At 43.9% G+C, this 20684-nt stretch overlaps 1 protein-coding gene across 14 annotated transcripts in view; it reads left to right on the forward strand.

The window, feature by feature from the left end:
• Positions 1-7979: 7979 nt before the first annotated feature.
• Positions 7980-20684, forward strand: part of dclk2a (doublecortin-like kinase 2a) — a 29816-nt gene continuing 17111 nt past the window's right edge. For all 14 annotated transcript variants that reach the window (XM_078109149.1, XM_078109156.1, XM_078109157.1 and 11 more), the window contains exons 1-2: positions 7980-9342; positions 12451-12788. In XM_078109149.1, the coding sequence (XP_077965275.1) occupies positions 8937-9342; positions 12451-12788 (744 nt within the window). In that variant the 5' untranslated portion in view covers positions 7980-8936. The remainder of the gene's footprint in view (positions 9343-12450; positions 12789-20684) is intronic.

Consider the following 20684-nt stretch of genomic DNA (forward strand, 5'->3'; position numbering starts at 1 on the left):
CGTTACCTAGCAACCACTGTGGTTGTTTCACGGTTCCAGGTGTAACTTGAAGGCGAAGAAGGTAGCCACATGTAGACCAAGCGCTGCTTGAAGACCCAGTTATTGCTCTCATACGAGAAAGCGGCGAGGAACAAAAGGATGCTGAACACACGCTGTGTTTGTGCACAGAAAACCCCCGAAAGAAAAGCAGCTGGTGAGCTCTAAGCTTCCAGGGAGAATAGCATGAGTCCAAACCCGTTTCACCTGGTATCACGTCGAGCTTCACTCTTACTCTCTCCCCACGCTTTCACATTCAGTGATCCGTGTTGTTATTAATCAAACAGAACCACGCAGCTCGCTAATCAATGTTATTGCTTACTGTAAGTTTGAAGCCAGGCATCTTTGCAACAGTCATTCACATGCAGGTAGGTCGACGTTGCAGAAAGGCAGAATACAATATTTAATAGAGGCCTTGAATAACACACACGTCAAAAGACCTTTAATACATGTGACAACGACAAAGATCAATAGAATGCACATACTTATACAATATATATAAAACAATAGTTGAAATTGACTTTTGCTTGTAAGGACCATATTTTGCCAACGTAGCACTCTAAAGTAGTCCAAGCCAACGGCAATGCTGCTTTTCTCTGTAACCTCTGTGAGAAGTAAAACAAACATTAAAAACAGCCTTGGAAACTATTTATTCAAATCAGTCAAAACTCAGTTAATCTCTTTGTCAAGACGTTGTGGCCGCTGAGTGATCCGCTGATTGATCCGCTTTGATTTACGGGCACCTCGAAATATGAACAGACAACCTCCCACTCATCTATTTCTCTATTATTACAAAAAAATATGACTGTCCAGCTTACGTTTGAGGGAATCCAATGATGAGAAGTCTGCCTTATTATCTGCACAGGGAATTCTTGCTTGGTTTACATTCCTCGTGATGCAGATCAGAAATAATGCATAACAGCAGGGCACCACTGCTTTTGTTTTCATATTTTTCTGATGTTGAAAATGAGTTACAACTGTATGTTGTTGAACTATGTCAATAAATTACTATTTATATAAAAGCCAAATTAACGAATGCAAAAATCAAACAAAGATTAAAGCTAAAGCAGTTATGGTTTGGGTTAAGGTATTGTATAGTAAGTAAAGTAATGACGAAAAAAATATCAGTGTATATAACTACGCTATACAGGTGTATATGTTTACATTAATGTCGACGCATGCGTTGAAAGCGGTTTTCATATTTCTTATCCCCGAAATACAAAATCCCACATATAACTGCAGACATACCTGCCGCTGAGCTTGCATTGAGTTCTCGTATTGTGACCAAACCCTCTGTCCCATCACAACAGTTCTCTGCAGCTATATTGTGATACAGTAAGAGCAACTGTGCTGGATTCCCTGGAGAATTGTGCTTCCAAAGGCTCCAGGTACCGAGAGTTACTTCAACATTTCTGTGAAGTGGGATCTAGACAGAACAACCGTAGGCTCCCGGGAGGGAAAGCGAGGAGAGAGAGGGTACTGACTGAAGTAGAGGGCCAAGGCCTGGGAAACAGTGCCATCTATTGATTCTGCTTCTTGCGTGCTGCGTTATTGCAGCGATGCATACGTGTGGGTTTTAACATACACGCATCAGTCGGCAAAGGAAATGTACTTTGCTCTGCATGTTATTCCTCCCAGACACAAGCATTGCTCTACTATAATGCAGGTTTGCTAATCACTGGGGGGATATTGCAGAATAACTAAAGTTAATCATATACAATGTTATGGGAGATTATTGCTGTTTTATTACGGTAGTGGGGGTTTTTTTTACCTTTAAGCTTGCCTTGCTAAACTGCATACAATTTCTAAACCATGTGTACTTTTTTTTCTCTTCCATACAGGCAAAAGGTGTGTAGTGTGTCCATTCCATAGTCGCATGTGGCATGTGTCTGTTAGGGATTAGGGTGGTCGGGTGCTTCTGGTAAAGGGGAAGCTGTTTAGAGAGGTTTTCTTTGCCTTCGTTATGTTTATTTCATAACTACATATATGTATAATTTCTAAAAACGATATAAACACTTTACAATGTATTTATTACACACTTAAGTCTAGGTGTGGTGATATAAACCACATATAGGTGTTCATTCCTGTTGGATCTTATGATTTTGTCATCCATCATCTGAATTACACATCAACCTCCAAAGGTAGTTTCCATTATCTGCTTACAACTGAAATGGAGTGTGTCATAAATTATGTAGTACATGTTTGTATATTTTGTGCACATAAATAAATAGTCTTTAAAGTAAAGTCTTACCATTTATGTATTGAGAGTATGATGTATGGAGGATCATATCAGAAAACCGGCTTCTCCCTTTTAAAAACCTTGACGCACAGATGATGTGGGATCACAGCCACCTCACACCGCTCGCTGACTGGACCTTAAAGATCATCATTGTGACGATTCACCCATCGACAGCTACTACGAGGACTACCGGCAGCCTCTAGTCCAGTGAATTCAACAGCAGACACCAACCACGGGAGCATCAACTCGCAGAGTCTGTAGGAGTTTGTGTCAAGATTAGATGAGAGTGGACGCGTTCGCCAGAGCCGTGGTTGTTATTCACAGTGAAAGACGGCCGTCAATGCCCAACTGCTCACAGCGCTGATTTCTGACACATCTCTGTCAATTTCATGCCAGATCCGTGGTGAACATGCAGTGACCGGTGTAGCTGTGCATCATAGTTCACATTTGGTAGTCGTTGTCTAGAAGGTGGTGAGAACGCAGTTAATATTTGAGTCATCCACATGTGAAAACACAGTCCTCTCCACACGGGCAAATATACAGTGTAGAGGAACACGGGATAGTTTGGTACCTTTCTATTAGCGGTCCATTGCCAACAAAGCTACTTTTTACGCTACATTTGATCTAAATCGGCCTAATTATTCACTTAAATAAATAAAAACAAGTCATTCAAACCATTATTTTAATGATCAGTCACGCTCTAAGCTCACTACACCAATCACATGTTTAGCGTGGATATCGGTACCCCCTCCCATTGGCATAATCATGGGCACTCCTTTACGGTAAGCGGTAAGTGACAGCATGTATGTTACATGTGCCTTTGAGGGGCGGGTGTGCATGTTACTTTTTGGTGCCACGGGGTCGGTGATTTCAAGGTCAGGAGCACGATGTCTCGGATGCCATCGGGCCCGAGGAAATGCCTCGACCCGACGCGCGTCAGCCTCCATTAGCTGTGACCTCTTCAACTGTAGTCGACCAATACCAGCTCTGACGGATTACCAGTGTCTGCTTTTTTTGAAAGGGGGGGAGTGGGGGGTTAGGGGGAGTTGTCTCTGGACATGACTTGCAGATTATACGCGAACATTCATACGAGAGAGGTTTGTTTCCGGGTCGAAAGGTGCACATAGACACATGTGATACATGCCTTGATGTTTTAAATTAATGGCAAAATAAGTCACTGACGTAAATAAAGTGGCCTGTTTTTAATTTGTCATTCAACTTGCTCTTTCCCTGCGGTGGGCTTATCGCCCCCTATTCAAGCTCCACCGCGCTCCATTCTGCTTTTTCCCCTGATGGTGGAGAGATTATTCTTCCCCTCCAGTTGTTCCCCACTTTCCTTCGGAGTCTGAAAACTCATCTCTTCACGAAATACCTCATCGTCGTCCTCGCCTCACGGAATCATCTCTCCCCATCCACCGTCTCCCTGCTGCACTGTCTGAAAACAACAAAAAGCTTCCTCTTCTCCGCTGTTGTTGTTTTTATTTCTATTCCCCTTAGCTCCTCGCCCACATGTATATTATATTGAGGTCAACGAATGGAAAGTATGGCACTAAATAGAGCTCTCGGTGTCGACGGAAAAGAAGGTGCTTTGGGGTTTGCACATCATTACACTCACTGCACCACTTTAAAATCGATTGCAAAAAAAACACAGGAAAAATCTATTGTATATTTCACCTTAAATATATAATAGAATTTTTAAATAACATGGATATTAAAGACACAAAATGAAGCACTACATTTTCTTTTGTGAGCAGTACAGCTGCAGAGAACAGGCGTAAGAGCCCCATCTAGCTGTCAAACATGCAGCGTGCAAAGCTTGTTGTATGATATACCATCTATTTATGCATTAATTCATCAATTGTCAATTTCAGTACACCAAATACTGTTCATTTGAATATTTTTAGAAATATTCAAATGAAAAATTTTATTGGCTCAACTTTTAATGGAGTGTAAATTAGAGCAGTACAATTAATTTATAATTCATATATATTATATAGTGTACCGGTAAATATAAATTATACGGTTATGGCAATAGTGACATTTCGACTGTGTTGCAACAACATACTGCAATCGTATTTCCACAATTGCGTATATATTATCCTAAAAAAATGACATTAAATGAACCTGGTAAAATATGAGCCCCGCATTTAAAAAAAAAGACAATATCACAATAAAATACATATTCTTCAATCGTGACAATCGTGTCAATAGTGAGAAGACTGAGACACATTCTAAAGTCCTAACATTTGCAAAAAGGAATGAGGTAATACTATAAAACTAAATAGGCTACATGATGCTACTTAGGCCAGACAGGGTGTTGCAGCATGTGCCCACATGTAGCATCGTGCCAGCTGACCTGGCAGCAGCAACAGCTACTCCTCCTTTAACAAAGTGTGAGGGAACGAGGTCATTGTGGAAAAACACGCCCGTCAGAGTCGCCGCTGCCAAATGGTGTAAAGCCGGAGGTGACCTGCTGTAATTTGATTTGTCCGGAACGGAGTCGTAGGTTTGTGACCGTCTGAATCCCTGCTGTGTGTGTTTCTTTTGCAGGAGTCAGACTACCTGTTGGATTACAAAGGTAGAAATAATTCCTGTTGTGGAGAACACGTTGCTTTTCAAATGCAGAGAGAATTACTACTACAGTTGCAGTTTTTGACTCATTCTCATAAAAGTTGGACAGGGATTGTATTGTTGTTGTTGTTGTGGCATGCATTGGTACATATAAATATTTATCTACATGTATCTTCATCAAAATGATGATAAACCAGAAACATGTAGCTGAATATGACCTTGTGCAGCATGGGAGCCTGACAACTTTGAAGCCCCAGCGGGATTTTGATTTAATTTTTAATTGCATTTCATGCTTTGGAGTTTTTTTTGTGCTGCTCATACATGCTCGTAGAACAGAAGTATAAATGGTCTGAATTATGTAAAAAATACTTGAAAGTGCTGCTAATTGGCTTTTATCCTCCGGGTTCTTCCCACCCGTATTATAATGATGGATTCCCAGGCCCCCGTGATCCTGGGAGGCAGCAGCTCTTTGGCTATGCAGACAAATTGGTGGCTTTGTTTGGACTAAGAACACCAGAGATACCTCACCGAGGCAGGCGAAGGTGGGAGGGTACTCATGTGGGTGACGAGTTGGTAAAGAACCACCTTTTAATATACGGTTAGAACCTATTTGAGTTTATGAACACTAGAGGGCGCTGGAGTGTATTCTTTTATTTTCCATTCACACTGCAGCTCATCTAGAAGACGCTGGGTGCTCTCGGTCATGAAGTAGGTAAATCCAATGAACACAACGTGCCCTCGAAGCTAAAATAATCATCTGACGACAGAGGGAGGAACTGAAGGCTCATTAACTTCTTTAAGTTAAAAGGCCTTCAGTTCAGGAATCAGGAATCAGAAATCAGGGAACATTTATTGCCATAATATGTCAGACATACAAAGAATTTGACTTGGCGGTCGGTTGTTTAGGTACACAACAAAGAAAGAAAAACAGGACGATGCGGAGCGCTTTTCAACCACAATACACGTTGGCCTTAATTTCTGTGGAATGTTTTAGAAACTCTCCCACTGCTGTCTTGTCTCACTCACGACCTTTGACCCCAAAGCCATAAACTCATCTTCACTGAGACATTGAACATAAGATATGGTCATGTCTCCCATGACCATAATGCACTCGCCACACATGCTGCCTGTTAAAATCTCCATATGCCTTTTATCTACTTTCTATTTCTTATATGTTCTGTCTTTTGTGATGTATCAAATAGTTTTTTTTCACTTAAATATATAATGATATAAACATTGTAAAATGAAGAAGCACTTCATATTTGAGTTACATTGCTGTGAAGTAGCCCAAATCCTCATCATAAGTAGCCTGTAGTACATTCGTAATGTTTGGGATTTTAGCTCTGCACCCAGCGGGGCTTTGAAACTGATCACAGACTTTGCATTGTTCCCTCAAGAGTGGCTTGTTTGGCTAAGTGATTTCCCTATAAATGCCTGAGGATCTTTATTTGCTTAAATCCCTCATAAATTGCATTACATTATGAGCTTACCGATTTAACAGTAGAACCAGTCAGAGGAGGCTTAAGCCCTATCACCAACCTGATTGTTGTTCTTAATTCAGGGAGCAGGGTTCTGAGCACCGAGGGATTTTCTGCTTTGTCATCCTGTACAGGATTTCCCTCTGCCGGGGGAAGAGTATTTCCTATTTTCTTTGCGCTACGCGACGTCCTCCCTTAAAGGCTGCTCAAACAATACATGCAACACAGCTGGCTTTCAGTTTGAAGAATACTGTTGCTCAAGACCCATCAGGGATATTTCTATAGATTTTAATGTAATGTAATCTGCAAAAATATTGATATTAATAAATACTTGACATTGGACAGATGAGGTCTCTTATCTCACCCAATTTTGTTCATCAAATAAAAGATATGTCATAATGTATAAAATACAAGAATGACCTCTTGCGTCTCTCCTACATTGACTCCCCATGTTTAAAGTTTCAAAAGAAATATCTTATTAGTTATTTAGACTCTCGTGTTCTATAGGGGCTTACATTGCTAATTTCCATTATTGTTGGTTTTGATGGACACCGGGAGGAACAACGGACACTTTTTGGAATCAAATTGGGATTCAAATGAAGATTAAACAGATCAAACCGCATCTAGTAAGTCTAAACGTTACAATAGTTTATTTTCTGATGTTGTTCAAGGGGTCTTTGAGTTAGTCATGTTTGTAAAAGAAAGTTTTGCTTTGTCCCAAATGCAATGTGGGTTGACTCCTCCCCAGTGCACCCGGTACTCTTTGGCCTGCTTTTTGACCAGCTGCAGTGACAGCGTGGCTCAGGTGCATGCTGAGCTGCACCAGGTGGCGACGCAGGTAGCTCCATGCAACAACTTGCCAAAAAAATGGGAACGGTGATGAGTTATCAACTTGGAATTGGTATTTTCCTGCATAATCCTGCCTCAGTATTTACACAGCTATAATGAATTAATACTTTATTTTAAGACACAAACATAACTCTCTATGTATGTAGAAATGGTTCTTGTTGTATTCATGTTCCGTGGGTGACGTCTTTGCATACATGTATAGATCAATACATCCTTAAATGTAGCAAATTATCAATCATTGAGCACAAATACAACAAAATACAAAGGAATAAAAATCATTAAAAACCACTGACTGATATAAGCGCCTTCGTTTTTTTCAAAATCCTTGTGATTTATAAAGAACACAAAAAATCGGATGCAATCTCTTAAAGGGCTCGTATGTGGTGATGGTCTGCGGCTAAGAGAAAACTGTTTTGTGAGCCGATGTTTGGTTTGATCCATTTTTGGTTACTGTAGAAACATTGTGGCCGCCAAGGGGACTTTAAATGTAGACACAAAAGGCTCAACAGCGGCTGTACTTCCTGAGGAGGCTGAGGAAGTTTGGGATGTCTCCGAAGATCCTCAGCAACTTCTACAGCTGCATCATCGAGAGCATATTGAGCAGCTGCATCACCGTGTGGTACGGCAGCACATCCACCATGGACCGCAAACGCCTGCAGAGAGCGGTGAGGACAGCAGAAAAGATCACCAAGACCCCACTGCCCTCTCTGCAGAGCATCTACCACCGCAGGGTTCACAGGAGAGCTGCCTCCATTCTCAAAGACCCCACCCACCCCCAACATGGACTGTTCACGCTGTTATAGACTGTGACTGTACTGTTACGGTTGTCTTTCAGTTAAACTCAAAAAGGCCAATTAGTGGATATGAAAAATTCTATAAATGCATTTGGGTGCGTTTGGCTTGCTGTAAATCTTTGGCATTCATTTGTATGTTTAAATAATTTAAATAATGAATAGGAATGATGAGACATTCATTTTGCGCAGCGCTTGGATTCAAGATTCTTCTTCTTCGAGTAAATGTTATAGGCTACTATCATTCCTACAATAGCATTTTTCATTGTAAATTAGTGCACTTGTGATATTTCTAAAATCTGTATTTAGTGGCTGTGTATCATATCGATGTACGTCGATATGATACACAGCCCACTACATTTGGATCATTGCAGATGAGGGTAAACTTTATGTTTCCGTCCTGAATACATCTGACATCTGATAACAACTTCAGAACCCGGAAGAGGGGGCACTAGGACCCGGAGGCGGCGAGGCGTCCCCCGTCTCTGCATCCATTGAGCTCACGCTGTGCGGGACCGAGCCGCCCGTCAGAGGAAGGACGTGAGCTGCAGGAGGAGGAGGCTCCAAGGGGTCTGCTGCAAGTTTTGTAAAAAGGAAAAAAAAGAAGAAAAAAAAAGAAAGGAACTGCTTCGTGGTTTGAAAAGCACCCGGTTGCCCCCATGCAACGTCTGTCAGCTGCTCTTCAACAGTATCCTCCCGAGCTGGAGTGTGAGTGAATGCGCCTGCTGCGTTATTGCGGGTAGACAACCACGAGATTGTTTTCTCGACGTTATCGATTTGTTTATTTTGTTTTTATCTGCGTGGTTTGGACTTTCCACGATCCGGGACTTGGAAGTTGCGACAGGAGACGCACGCGCGGCGTCCTTCATCCCCCCACCGGCACTCTGGATAAAAGTTGCTTGTTTGTTGTTTGTTTGTTTTTTGGGGAATTCCGTTCAAAATAGCAGGAAAAAACAAAATAAGGGAGACGACATGTCGCTGAGCAGAAGTATTGAATTTGAACACTTTGAGGAACGAGAGAAGCCGCACCGGACGCCGAAACCCAGCTCCGGCTCCGGGTCCCAGTCGGGCTCCAGAGGCAACGGGCTGGTGCCGAGCCCCGCGCACAGTGCGCACTGTAGTTTCTACCGCACGCGCACCCTGCAGTCTCTCACCTCCGAGAAGAAAGCCAAAAAAGTGCGGTTCTATCGCAACGGAGACCGGTATTTTAAAGGATTGGTGTACGCGGTGTCCGGCGACCGGTTCAGGTCTCTGGATGCCTTGCTCATGGAGCTCACCAGGTCCCTGTCCGACAACGTCAACCTCCCACAAGGAGTCCGGGCGTTATACGCGTTGGATGGGGGCAGGAGGGTCACCAGCCTGGAGGAGTTGGTGGAAGGTGAGGCTGATCTTTGACGACCACGAATCATTTCACCAGGCTCAATACTTCACGTTGATTCAGTATAAAATGTTCCTTTTTTTTATAATGACGATGTCAACGATGGATGCTGTTTACTTTAAAGGGGAAAGTTATCTTTTGCCAGACAAATTGTTTTAGGTCAGCGCTCCTTCGTGGATGTGCCTAAATCCAATCGTCCCTTGAGGACATAACAGGATAATGGATGCCTTGTCCTGCATCATTTGCATCATTGACATAACCGTTGTGACATGTTTGACCCAGTGCCACGAATGCAGACAGGCCGATCGCTCCTCGGTGCAGCTTTAGCTCTGCTCAGTCTCCATTGATCTCAGCTTGACTCCCCACCGATCATTATTTGTGAGCTGAGTTTATGAGGGCTTCAAAGTGCATTGTGTGGCTCTAAGTGCGATCCTGCCTGGGGATGAATGTGTTATGAATGCGTAAAGGGCGCACGGCTCTTTGAAATTCATCTCACTCTCGGGGGCTTAAGAGAAATGGAAGTGTCCCTCCCCCATCCAGTATCAGTCCATCGGGAACTTAAGTTTTAATATACTTTTTTAAAACACTATGTTAAAGTAAGTCACCCAGTCCTCTACGCAGCCTTTTGGTTTCTGCAGTGTTATTCATCCTAGAAAGAAACCTCCCCATAATAAGGTTAATCTTCTTGTTCAGCCCCTCGTGTGTGCGCGTGTGTGTCTGTGTGCACCAAGACCTGCCTGCGATCCTCTCTTAACACTAAAGGTTATGGTTCCACACAACACACACACACACACACACACACACACGGATCCTGACCTCTTATTGAAGTCAATATTCTCGCACACTGGTCTATTTTCATCTCACACCCTCCTAAACCTTTGCACTGTGTGTCACACTCATTTCCTATGCACCGTCCCCCGAGTGACCGGGAGGATTTAGGCCAACGTCTGATCTGAATCCTGTAGCATCACTAGTTTGGCAAAAGTTGTTTTGGTGCATTGGATGTGAACCGCAGCACTTTAAATGCGAGCCGTTCCGCCGCGTGAACTAGTTTTGCCAAGAGTACCACTGTATTTTTTTTTAATTGTCTAATGATATTGAAGGGACTGAGATATTTTCTTTTTTTATTAATTATCACTACAAACTACTGCTGTTTGATCTAATGATTAACCAGGACAGTTTCTGGAAAGTTCATAATTAATGTTATATCCTTTAGAATTAAATGTGTTTCAACACATCAAGCACCTTAATCACAAATGCATTATGACGGTGACAGAAGTTTCAAAGGCAGAAATCCCCAAAACTTCAACAAATCAGCCAAACTATCTTTGACAAACGTGATGAGTAAGTGAGTAAGTGTTTTCGTGGGTAAGCTCAGACTGCATGTGGGCGAAGCATCACAGGCTCGTCCTTGTTTACTCACCGGTGTGACGGGCAGAGAGAGGGAACATCGCTGCAGAGCTCAGCAGCTCTGCCTCCATTGATTGAGGCCTGCCGGGGCTCTTTTGTGTGGAAATCCAATAAGCACCACTCGCATGTGTGTCCCTTATGGTTGGATGGGATTACTTGGCCAACCAGTCAACGCGTAGGGTTTTTTCCAATTGGGGGAGGTGGTAGCGCCGAGCTGACGGCCGTAAGGTGCAAGACCAGTGCCGTTCCAGTGCACAGCAGGAGGATGTTGTTTACCCAGTTCGCTAGTCCCAAAATACAGTTAGAGGAAATGCATATCATGGACTCGTGGAATAATTGAACTCCTGTAGTAGTGGAAACAACCCGGTGTTAAGAGATACTGAACTGGGCTTTGAGAAAGAGCTTTGTAGTTGTCCATGTGGACATGTGGGATTACGTGACGTGCTGACACAGAGACTCTAGTTGGACAATGTGTGCCAATGTCGTGTAATTTATCGTTGAGTTCATGAACTTATTCCAAAAAAATGTGAGACTTAAAAACCGCAAAACAAATGTGTCTGTGCACTAAACTCCAATCAGGGGAGAACAATCTAAACTAATGCATTGCCTTAATATTGAGACAGATGTACAGATGTGCGTCGGCTGCAGTAAAAGCCGCTGGACCGGTCAGACGGCCCCGTGGAAGGCTGTCCTCGCCTGTCGTCCACACGAAGACAGCAGCTGGTGGCGGCTGGTTGGGCCTCACCTCGCGTCACCGAGGGATGCGGCACCTGAGCTCCCTGCACCTCGGGGGGATACACTTGTCACCAGTCGCCATCTGGGGGTCTTTTTAGTATTCTGTCAGTACCGGTTGTATTTTGTTTGAGTTTTCAGCTATAACTCAGTCCCCCCCAGCTGTGGCCTCGTCTCTCATTTAGACTTTGGTTAATTGCAAGCTTAATAAAACCCGGTATCATGGGACGCTCCGTTTCATCTGGCCTTCTTTCACTGCAGCACAGGTCGTTCTTCACACATATCGGACAGCTGCTATTTTAGAGATTGTATTCAAATTCAGTGTTTAACAAAATATACTGAAACTTTACTGTATATTTAGTTGTACTATTGAACTAGAGATGCAGACGTCCAAGCTTTGCATGCCATATGTCCACGCACTTGTCCTATAAATAGAGGAAAAAGTTGATTCTGAGAGACAGCCAGTTGTTGGTGGACACGAATCCTTTCGTGAAGGGAACGAACAGAAAGTATCTGTCCCTTTTATCTCTCTTTCTCTGCACCGAGTTCCTCACTCGGCCTCCACAACGATCACCAGACATTCCTGCCGTGGTTTCCGTTTATCGGCCGAGCCCCTGCACATGACTTCATTCCTCCGGGAACGGAATGCCGTCGGATAAAACCAAACGCTCCGCTTCGGAGGAGGGCCGACGCAGCAGCTGGACAGCTGAAAGGGGGGCGAGAGGACGGCGTGTCACTGGCCTTGCCTCTCAATGTGCCTTTTTGTTTCCGACGGAGGAATGTTAACTCTTTGTTGTTCCGCTGATTCGCCTAAATCCGAGGGGACTGATCTATTTCCCTTCTTTAAAGTATTCTTTCAGAGTGCTGTTCGGGGACGTGGATGCCGTTTGCTGATGGTGGTCCGGTTGCATTGACCTGCAGCCACGCCCAACTTATTTGTCTCCCCCCCCCCCCCTCCCCCGCCAGGCGAGAGTTACGTGTGCGCCTCCAACGAGCCGTTCCGCCGCGTGGACTACGCCAAGAACGTCAACCCCAACTGGTCGGTGGGCTGCAAGACCGGCACGTCCCGCTCCCTGTCCTCTCTCAACCCGCTGAAGGGTGAGCTGCAGCACGAGGCCAAGGACTTCATCAAGCCCAAGCTGGTCACCGTCATCCGCAGCGGCGTCAAACCGCGCAAGGCCGTGCGCATCCTGCTCAACAAGAAGACGGCACACTCCTTCGAGCAGGTGCTCACCGACATCACCGACGCCATCAAGCTGGACTCCGGAGCCGTGAGGAGGCTGTACACCTTGGAGGGCCGGCAGGTGAGTCCGCTGACTGTTATTACCCGGCATCCTGGTGCAAAACCAGTTGGCTAAAAGTGCAGTTGGAGTGAGGCAGCTGTGTATATAAATTTTTTTTTTTAAAACAGATGGAACTATTGGGCTTGTTAGTCAAAGTTTCAATCCCTTAAAAAAAAAGGCTGTGATTTATAGGCTTCAGCTGTGTTCGCAGTCTAGGTAATTACGCACCATTTAATCATCCATACATAATTACACGCCGAGATTATTTCAACAAGGCACCAATGAATACCATTAAGAGTTCAGGCCATTTGCCATATCCATCAATATAGTTCTCTCCCCGCTCTATACCCCTCTATTAAGCCATTTGAGACTGCTTTTGCTCTAATCCAATCCATCTGGGACACATATAAAGTAATATTTCAATCTGAAACGGCCATTGAGGGTCCCTGGTGCTATGAGATGAGGTGAACACATGGTGCTCCTAATCAAGGAGATTTATAGGACGTCTCATCTGGGATAATTCAGGTGAATCATATTGTTTTAACTCTCGTCTCACATGGTTATATAACTTTAAATGAAGTAACAAGAGTAGTCTCTAAACGTAAGAGAAATATAAAATTATGGTTAAAAAGAATGTTTTTACAAATATTTAAAACGTTTTTTGTGAAATTTGTGAAATGCAGTTCTTTAGGGAAGACAGAATTACGATTTAACTAAGTAAGCTAACTGGGACGCACTTCAAATCATGGGACAATTTCTTGTTGACTGTTATTTGTTCAGTAAACTGTGGCGACTGCACAAATACCGTAGTATTCTTTCATAAAATCAAGAAGAATCTTTTAGAGTGGATACCTTATCAGCATTTTGTTTGTACTTAAGAGCTTCAATATTAGCTTAATGATTTTGAATTAAACTATCAGTAATAACAATTTGGGCTTTAGGAGTCAAATATGTTTCAAACCACTAGATGATCATACTACATTAAAGTTGAAATGAGGCTTAAACCACAAGATGCCAGAAAGCGTAACTCACCTGCATCCAAATATCTGGCAACCAGACCAGCTGGTGTTTGCTTCCTGTGAGCCGACAGGAACCTTTGTCAGCCCGAACCTTTTGACCTCTGACGGGCCCAGGCGGCCATCCTTTCTATCCAGCCGCCACTGTATAGGAACACGGCGTCTCGTGACTTGTTGTTACCACTGTTTTATGATAGTCTTTATTTACAGGGTTGTGGTGTGAGCTCTTTGTGTCCGGTCATGAGGTGTGATGTGAAGGGGAGGTCAGATGAGCTTCCATGAGCCTTTTGCCTTTAGCGTCAGGGATTGATGTGTTCAAAAATACGGTCTTTAAATATGATACCTGCTGCACAGGTTAATGCTTCTGATGAGAAGCAGGCTAGATTCTCTTGTGTGATTAATTCAGGCCCATATTGGTCACATAAAGCATTCATGTGTCTCTATTTCCATCTCTTAGTAAATTCCTACTCGGTCAGCTGTGCAGACCAGCTGTTCTATCCAGAGCTTCTCGGCCTGTATTACCATGACGAATGCAACTTACAGCTAGGGACATATTTGTAGGATTCCAGTTTGGAGGGAGGAATGAGAGGATGGCAGGGAGCACGCTTTCTTTGACCTCAGTTTTATTTTGTTTTCTTCGTAATTGAGGAAGAGGAGGTAAGAGTCTGCCAGAGCAAACATGTCAATAACCTGACAGCTTCACTTACATCGGACCCGTGAACGCTGTCAAGCCTCTTTTCTCACACGGAGTGATGCAGCGACGTGCGGTCAGTGGGGGCAGAGGAGGCCACTTGTGTCATCATGACATTCTACGTTCCGCTGTTGTTTTTTTTCTTCACGTACAGACTGATAGCATCGTTAGCATGTGCTAGCCCCGTAATGCTGTTACTATGCAACAGACAAACAACATTGGGAACTTCACGTTTGTTAGCTTAGCACCAGAAGTTAGTTAATGATTAGCAAGGAGATCGGCATTAATTTGTGCGTCTCATTCATTCATTTAGCTCATGACGTCCACCTGAATGTTCCTCTTTGGCTAAAAAGTGCCCTACAAATTGCTACTTCGTTAGATTCATATATTTGTGAATGTGACTTCCACCTCCCAGCCACCAACCTCGCCGCGCGTCACTGGAGAGGCACGGAAACGGCGCATTGTGCTGCATAGATGGGCTAAGATGATAACAACCAATAGCCATAGCTCCTATTGCACCACCTCTATCATCATAATAATAGAAATCCCTCTGCAACTCTTATAATTTAACATTTTTGTACAGTAATTTGTAGTTTATCTAGTCGACTTAGCTAAAGCTAATGCAGTCTACTACAACAGCCCTGTAATAAAGTCTACCTTCATGGAGTCCAGCTGTTGAAGCTCTTCTAGAGAGGCCTTTATTTAGTACATTTGGAAGCTGTAATTCGTAAAGCTATTGTACTGTGTTATATTATGCTAACAGGTGTTTCATTTTTCACAAGGGGGACGGAGTGGATTTTGCAGCAACTAGATGCTGGGCTACTACATGTTCCTATGAGGACTGAAGGAATGAAAAACACATAGTAGCTTTAGTCATAAATGTTCACATATCCTGAAAAAATGCTACACGCTTTACTTTCCTCTCCTAGAAGTCACTAAGTCACACATAGACCAGTAAACACCCACGCACTCGCTGCAAGTGCCTTCCAGCAGGAGTCCACCATCTGCTCCTCCCAAAATCAAATCACAGGACCCGTCCACCAGGTCTGCAGGCGCAGCAACCCCCCTCCCGTTGATGCGCACACACACACACACACACACACACACACACACACACACACACACACAGAGGCCCCCCACTGAGGCCTGGCCACCACCAGATAATTAGACCTAGGAGCTGCAACGGAGGGTTAAAGTGCAGCTGTCAGGTGTCTGTGTGTGTGTGTGTGTATTTGTGCTTCCTCAATACTTCTCTGTCCGCTCTCCTTCCTCGATGAAAAGCTCTCTCTTCAGACTGAATGTTAATTCTAGATCTCGGTTATCGGCGCCAGCTGAATCAGCTGCGTTTTTTGAGAGACACGCCCCGTTTAACATCTCCAAACTGACTGGGCATGCGGGAAATTGGAAGAGATTGGCTATTGTCGTTTATTAAATGGGGGCACAGTTCTGAGGCCACAACTTGCTTAGTTGTCTATTTATTTTGTAGAAATCATGTAGAAGTGATTCTGGCCCAAACTTGACTTGTCATTTTGAATGTAAAAATGATATCTGTTATTCCTGAATAAAGGTTTTTTTTATTCCCCTAAATGAAAAGACGTAATGACAACAATTTCTAACAATCAGATACTTCTCTACTTCTCTTATTTGACCCTGAAATTGGTGCAATTAAAAACATCTGTCACTTATTACTTCATCATTCATGCTGTGTTTAAATACGAGCACTGAATTCATCCATGCGTGCCTTGGATGTATTACAGTTTTGTAACAATCGAGTATTACATCGGCATTGATGAGAGAAGTATTTTCTTTAAATACCTTGAATGTTTGCTGTTCACGGTCTAAAAGTAAACCAAAGTTAAACGTTGGCTTGTTCTCTCAAAAGCATCTGCCTAAAACCCTGAAATCTGTTTTCCTTTCGCAAGCCTTTTATATTGAGTGATATTTAGGATGAAATTCACTTTGCCCATTACTCAGCGGCTGGACGCAAATGATGAAATCATCAGCTCTCTAAAGTCTATGAAAGGCTTTTCAGTTCAGCGAGCTGAGGAATGAAAGAGGAAATGTGACTCGGCTCTGATAATAAGACTCAGATGTAATGAATTTGTCTGTTTACGACTTTGCAGTAGTTTGGGAGGTGCTCTGGATTCTTCATGATAAATTGGAGAAGGTTACAGAGTATTTTAGTTTATGAAAGAAATTCACACTTTTTCAATGATTTATTTTTATATGTTAACTCTTCGTCATGTCAACGTTTTTGTCTGAATTGGTTAGAGGGAAGGGCATTAAGAATTTGGCATGCAGTTTCTTGCATCATGAGAACATCTATAGATGTTTTCAAAGCTCCAACAACCCAATGCCCATTTCTTCCTCACATTTAGTTTATATCAGAGTGGAACTAACAACCTTAAGAAAAGCCCTTTGCTTGAAACATTTAGTACCACCTTCAGGAGAAGGAATCATAGCAGCGGTGGGATCAAATTCCCACCATAGTGAATAGAGTGAAAACGCATCTTTGACCTCCAGCACGTCATAAAGATGACCGATAGCTACTTCACGGTGGGTGGATTTCTGGGTTTCGAGGGCATCTCGTCAGAATAGGACGAAGGAGGATGTTGGTTAGCGCGGCTCTGACACACCGTGGCACAATTTCACATGACACGCTTCTAACGATGACGGCCTCCTGGCCTGGATACTGTACACCAGCACACATCTCACAGTACGCGTGTTAGCGGGGATGCTGCCGACGGTCAATGGATGTGAACCTGTTTGAGGTGTTGAAATCCCACTCACCACATTATGATGTTAAGGAACGTCATTGACAAGGTGGGGAAACACGCTGGAGGTGACAGACGGATTAGTGAGACTGTCTCCCTTTCTGGCTGACCGGGGTCACGGACACACAAGGGTTCCGTCTGATTATCAGGCATGAGCTGTTTTCGGGGGGGGCCGTGTCTGGATTAAACGCCACCATTTAGGTCAGCGGCCGTGGCATCGACACGCCCACCTATTGTCACATGCTGTCATTATCACACAGCACCATCTGACGCCGGTGCAGTGACACGACCCCGATCGTCCCGAGGGGATTCTGTGATGGGCTGCTGTTTATTCTGGACTCATTGATGAATGATTCATGCTTTTAGGTTGCTGGTTCCTGGTGGTGTTAAGCGCTGCTAAATTGAGAAGTATCATCTCACTTGTACCCCAGCGACTTCATCATTTCATCGATCATCAAGCTCATTTAAATCATTTTGGTCTTGCCTCTCAAACAATACAAGTTTCAGGGTTTAGGAATTTCATGTTTTTGTGTTGCCAAGCAACAACGAGCTAAACTGGTGGTTTTGTTTTTTGGTTGCCGTTAAAAAAATATAGAGTTCTAGGTGTTTAATCCGCATTCGTATTAGAATTCATACATTAATATTGTGAAGTTTTTATAGAGAAAATTAAGAGCATCGATGGAGCACCACAAATATTTTCATTAGAAAAATCTAACATCTATTACATTTTCCAAATACATTTGTGCAATGTTTTCCCCCCTTGAATTTCCTTTTTAAAGCAGCCAGTCGGATCCTGAATCAATGCGAGGGAAAAATAAGAAGCCTCGTCTCCAGTCCAGATCGCTTCTGTTTTTTACGCATCTCTTGTCCTGGCAGATGGCTGTCTCACACACACACACACACACACACACACACACACACACACTCTGTCTCAATCAACGCTTCCCCCCTGTCTTGGTGGGCATGTGAACATACTTCATTGTATTTAGCAAAAGTGCCTGACCAACGTTTCACACGCGCTGGCATGATACCCTGCATCAACAAACCGCCGGGAAACAAAAAGCCGGCAGACAACAGGAGAGGGGCGATCGGGGGGGGGGGGTGGATGCCACGGGGCTGTTGGCGGTGCGTGGAGGCCACAGATGGGGGGGCGGCTGGGGTGTATAAGGGGGCGTCCATTGTGTGTGACTCTCGTTTTGTTTTGTTCCTGTTAGCGGCGGCCTTTTCACTCTGCAAACAAGAGCGTCCTCGCCATGATATTCAGACCACGACTCAGTGTTCGTCAACTTGAGTTGAATCAGTCCAGCGAGCCGCGTGTGATGCTTGTTTTGTGTGAACTGTATTTCTAAGTGATCTCGACAACTGCAGCACGTCTCTGACGCCGATTTTAATTGTCTTGAGGTGTAATTCCTGGCAGAGGAGCGTTGAGGTTTATGTTAATAGGGAGTTTTCATTCTTTTATTATTTATTCTTCTCATTAGTGGAAACATTATATGCTAATTACCATTCTAAGATGTATTACTGTGGGCCTTTTGAGACTTCCTGGACTTCAGGATTGTATTTTGGGAATTTACTGCCAAGGAACCGCCTTTTATATGCAACGATATTGTTGTTTTTTAATTGGAAACTATTAAGTTTATTGGCATCAAAAACCAACATCTTATGCATCTCTTGTGCATCTCTTAGCTCCTCGGCAATCATGGAAGTTTCCATAATGAGCAGGCGAATCTACTGAGGCTCATTTTGGGGGCTAAAAGTTGTGTGTGCACGTTAAGATTGGTACTTTCTATCTATTCCTTCCTACTTTATCAGCTGTATTGGAGCATGAAGAGCTCGTCGCTCATCTAAATTGTGACGGCCTGCTGTTGCGTACATCACATGAATAGGACTTTGAGGAGAAGGAGAAAGCTCTTGGCTGTGAAATGGCCAGTGGCTGATGGGAGGGAGAGGAGTGAGTGAGTGAGTGAGTGAGTGAGTGAGTGAGTGAGTGAGTGCACCCCCGTGTCACTCCAAGGTTAATCTCGCATCCAGGTATGTCTGCATGCTTAAGAACCTTTGCAGTGACTTTGCCTGTTTCATACAACCTTTGCCTGCTCGCTGACTCCTCACACACTGACTTTGGCTCATCGGTCAGGCCGTTGAATTATTGAAATTGAAATGTACTCAATTTGTCGATGAATCAAAGCATTTATAGCTTGTGTTTCATGCAGCTAATGTTGTAAATCCAGAGTGAGTTAAGTGAGCTCAGTTTGCTCATTTATGTGCCTTGTCTTTGCTGCTGCACTCGTCTCCGCTCTGATCCAACGGACTCAAGCGGTCTCAGGAGGCAGCCTCTGTCCATTAGTGAGAGTTCAAACCGAGTTAATAACCCGCTTGCCTCCAGCTTAATAGCACCCTGGCAAACTTAATAGGCCGCCTGCATCTTCTCAAGTAAGTTACAGTTGAAGTGAGAGTTAAAGCTTATGTAATAAATGCAAATCTATTTCAGCATGACGGGTTATTCTCCTTCTCTGACTAAAGGAGTCTTTGTCTCCTCTTTCCCGTTTTTAATTCAGGGCCCCACCTTCTTTGCCCAATGAGAGATTTGGCGGTAAATGGTGTTGATGATGCCGCCATTTACCGCCCTAAATTCTTGCCACCTGCTGCTTGTGTGACATTTGTTTTCGGCACGTAGCCCTTATTCAAGAGTAAGACCAGGAATACACACATCTGTATATTTAGAGAATATTTGTTTTGTTTATATGCTTTTAAAATCTAAACCAGCCACTTATTACATTTTGTGAAACCATTATTTGGCGACGCTCATGTTCAATACACACTACGTTGACCTGCATCTCCTCTGTTACTAAGCTCAGCAGGGAAGAAAGCACATGGACATAGACTGGCGGGGAAAGCAGGAGAAGGTCAGGCACACTGGAGCGAAAGGGGGGGTTGTCGCACCTCGGGAGCCCCCCCCCCCCCCCCCCCGCAAACAGATCACTGATTGGCCTAGAGAAGCCCTAGTAGCACGGGGCTGGCCATGCAGCGCCAATGGCTGTTTATGAAGTTGACAAGAGCAACATGGACAATGCAGTCTGACATCCATACACTCCTTTTTTTATTTTTTTATTTCAGACATCTTCAAGGCGGGGGGCTGTTATGTGTCCATGGAGGCACCATTTGTCTCCAAACCTCTAGCTGCAGATGTCACCCTGGTCTGTGGTTTCCCTGCCAGGGGACACTGCTCACCTCAGCAGTCCTCAAACAAATGACGACTGCCCTCAGCCCGCTGAGTGGGTGGAAAAATCACAAGATACGTTTGGGGGCGTCTGCACAGCAGAGGAAGCAGTGTGTGAATATAGGAAAGCGTGGAAGCGTGAGAAGAGTCATCATTATTGAATATCGTTAGTACATTTTTGACACATAAATGGGGGATTCTTACCCGTGTGCCCTGACG

This window comes from Gasterosteus aculeatus, chromosome 9 (assembly GCF_964276395.1).
Source record: "Gasterosteus aculeatus chromosome 9, fGasAcu3.hap1.1, whole genome shotgun sequence".
Taxonomy (NCBI): Eukaryota; Metazoa; Chordata; class Actinopteri; order Perciformes; family Gasterosteidae; genus Gasterosteus; species Gasterosteus aculeatus.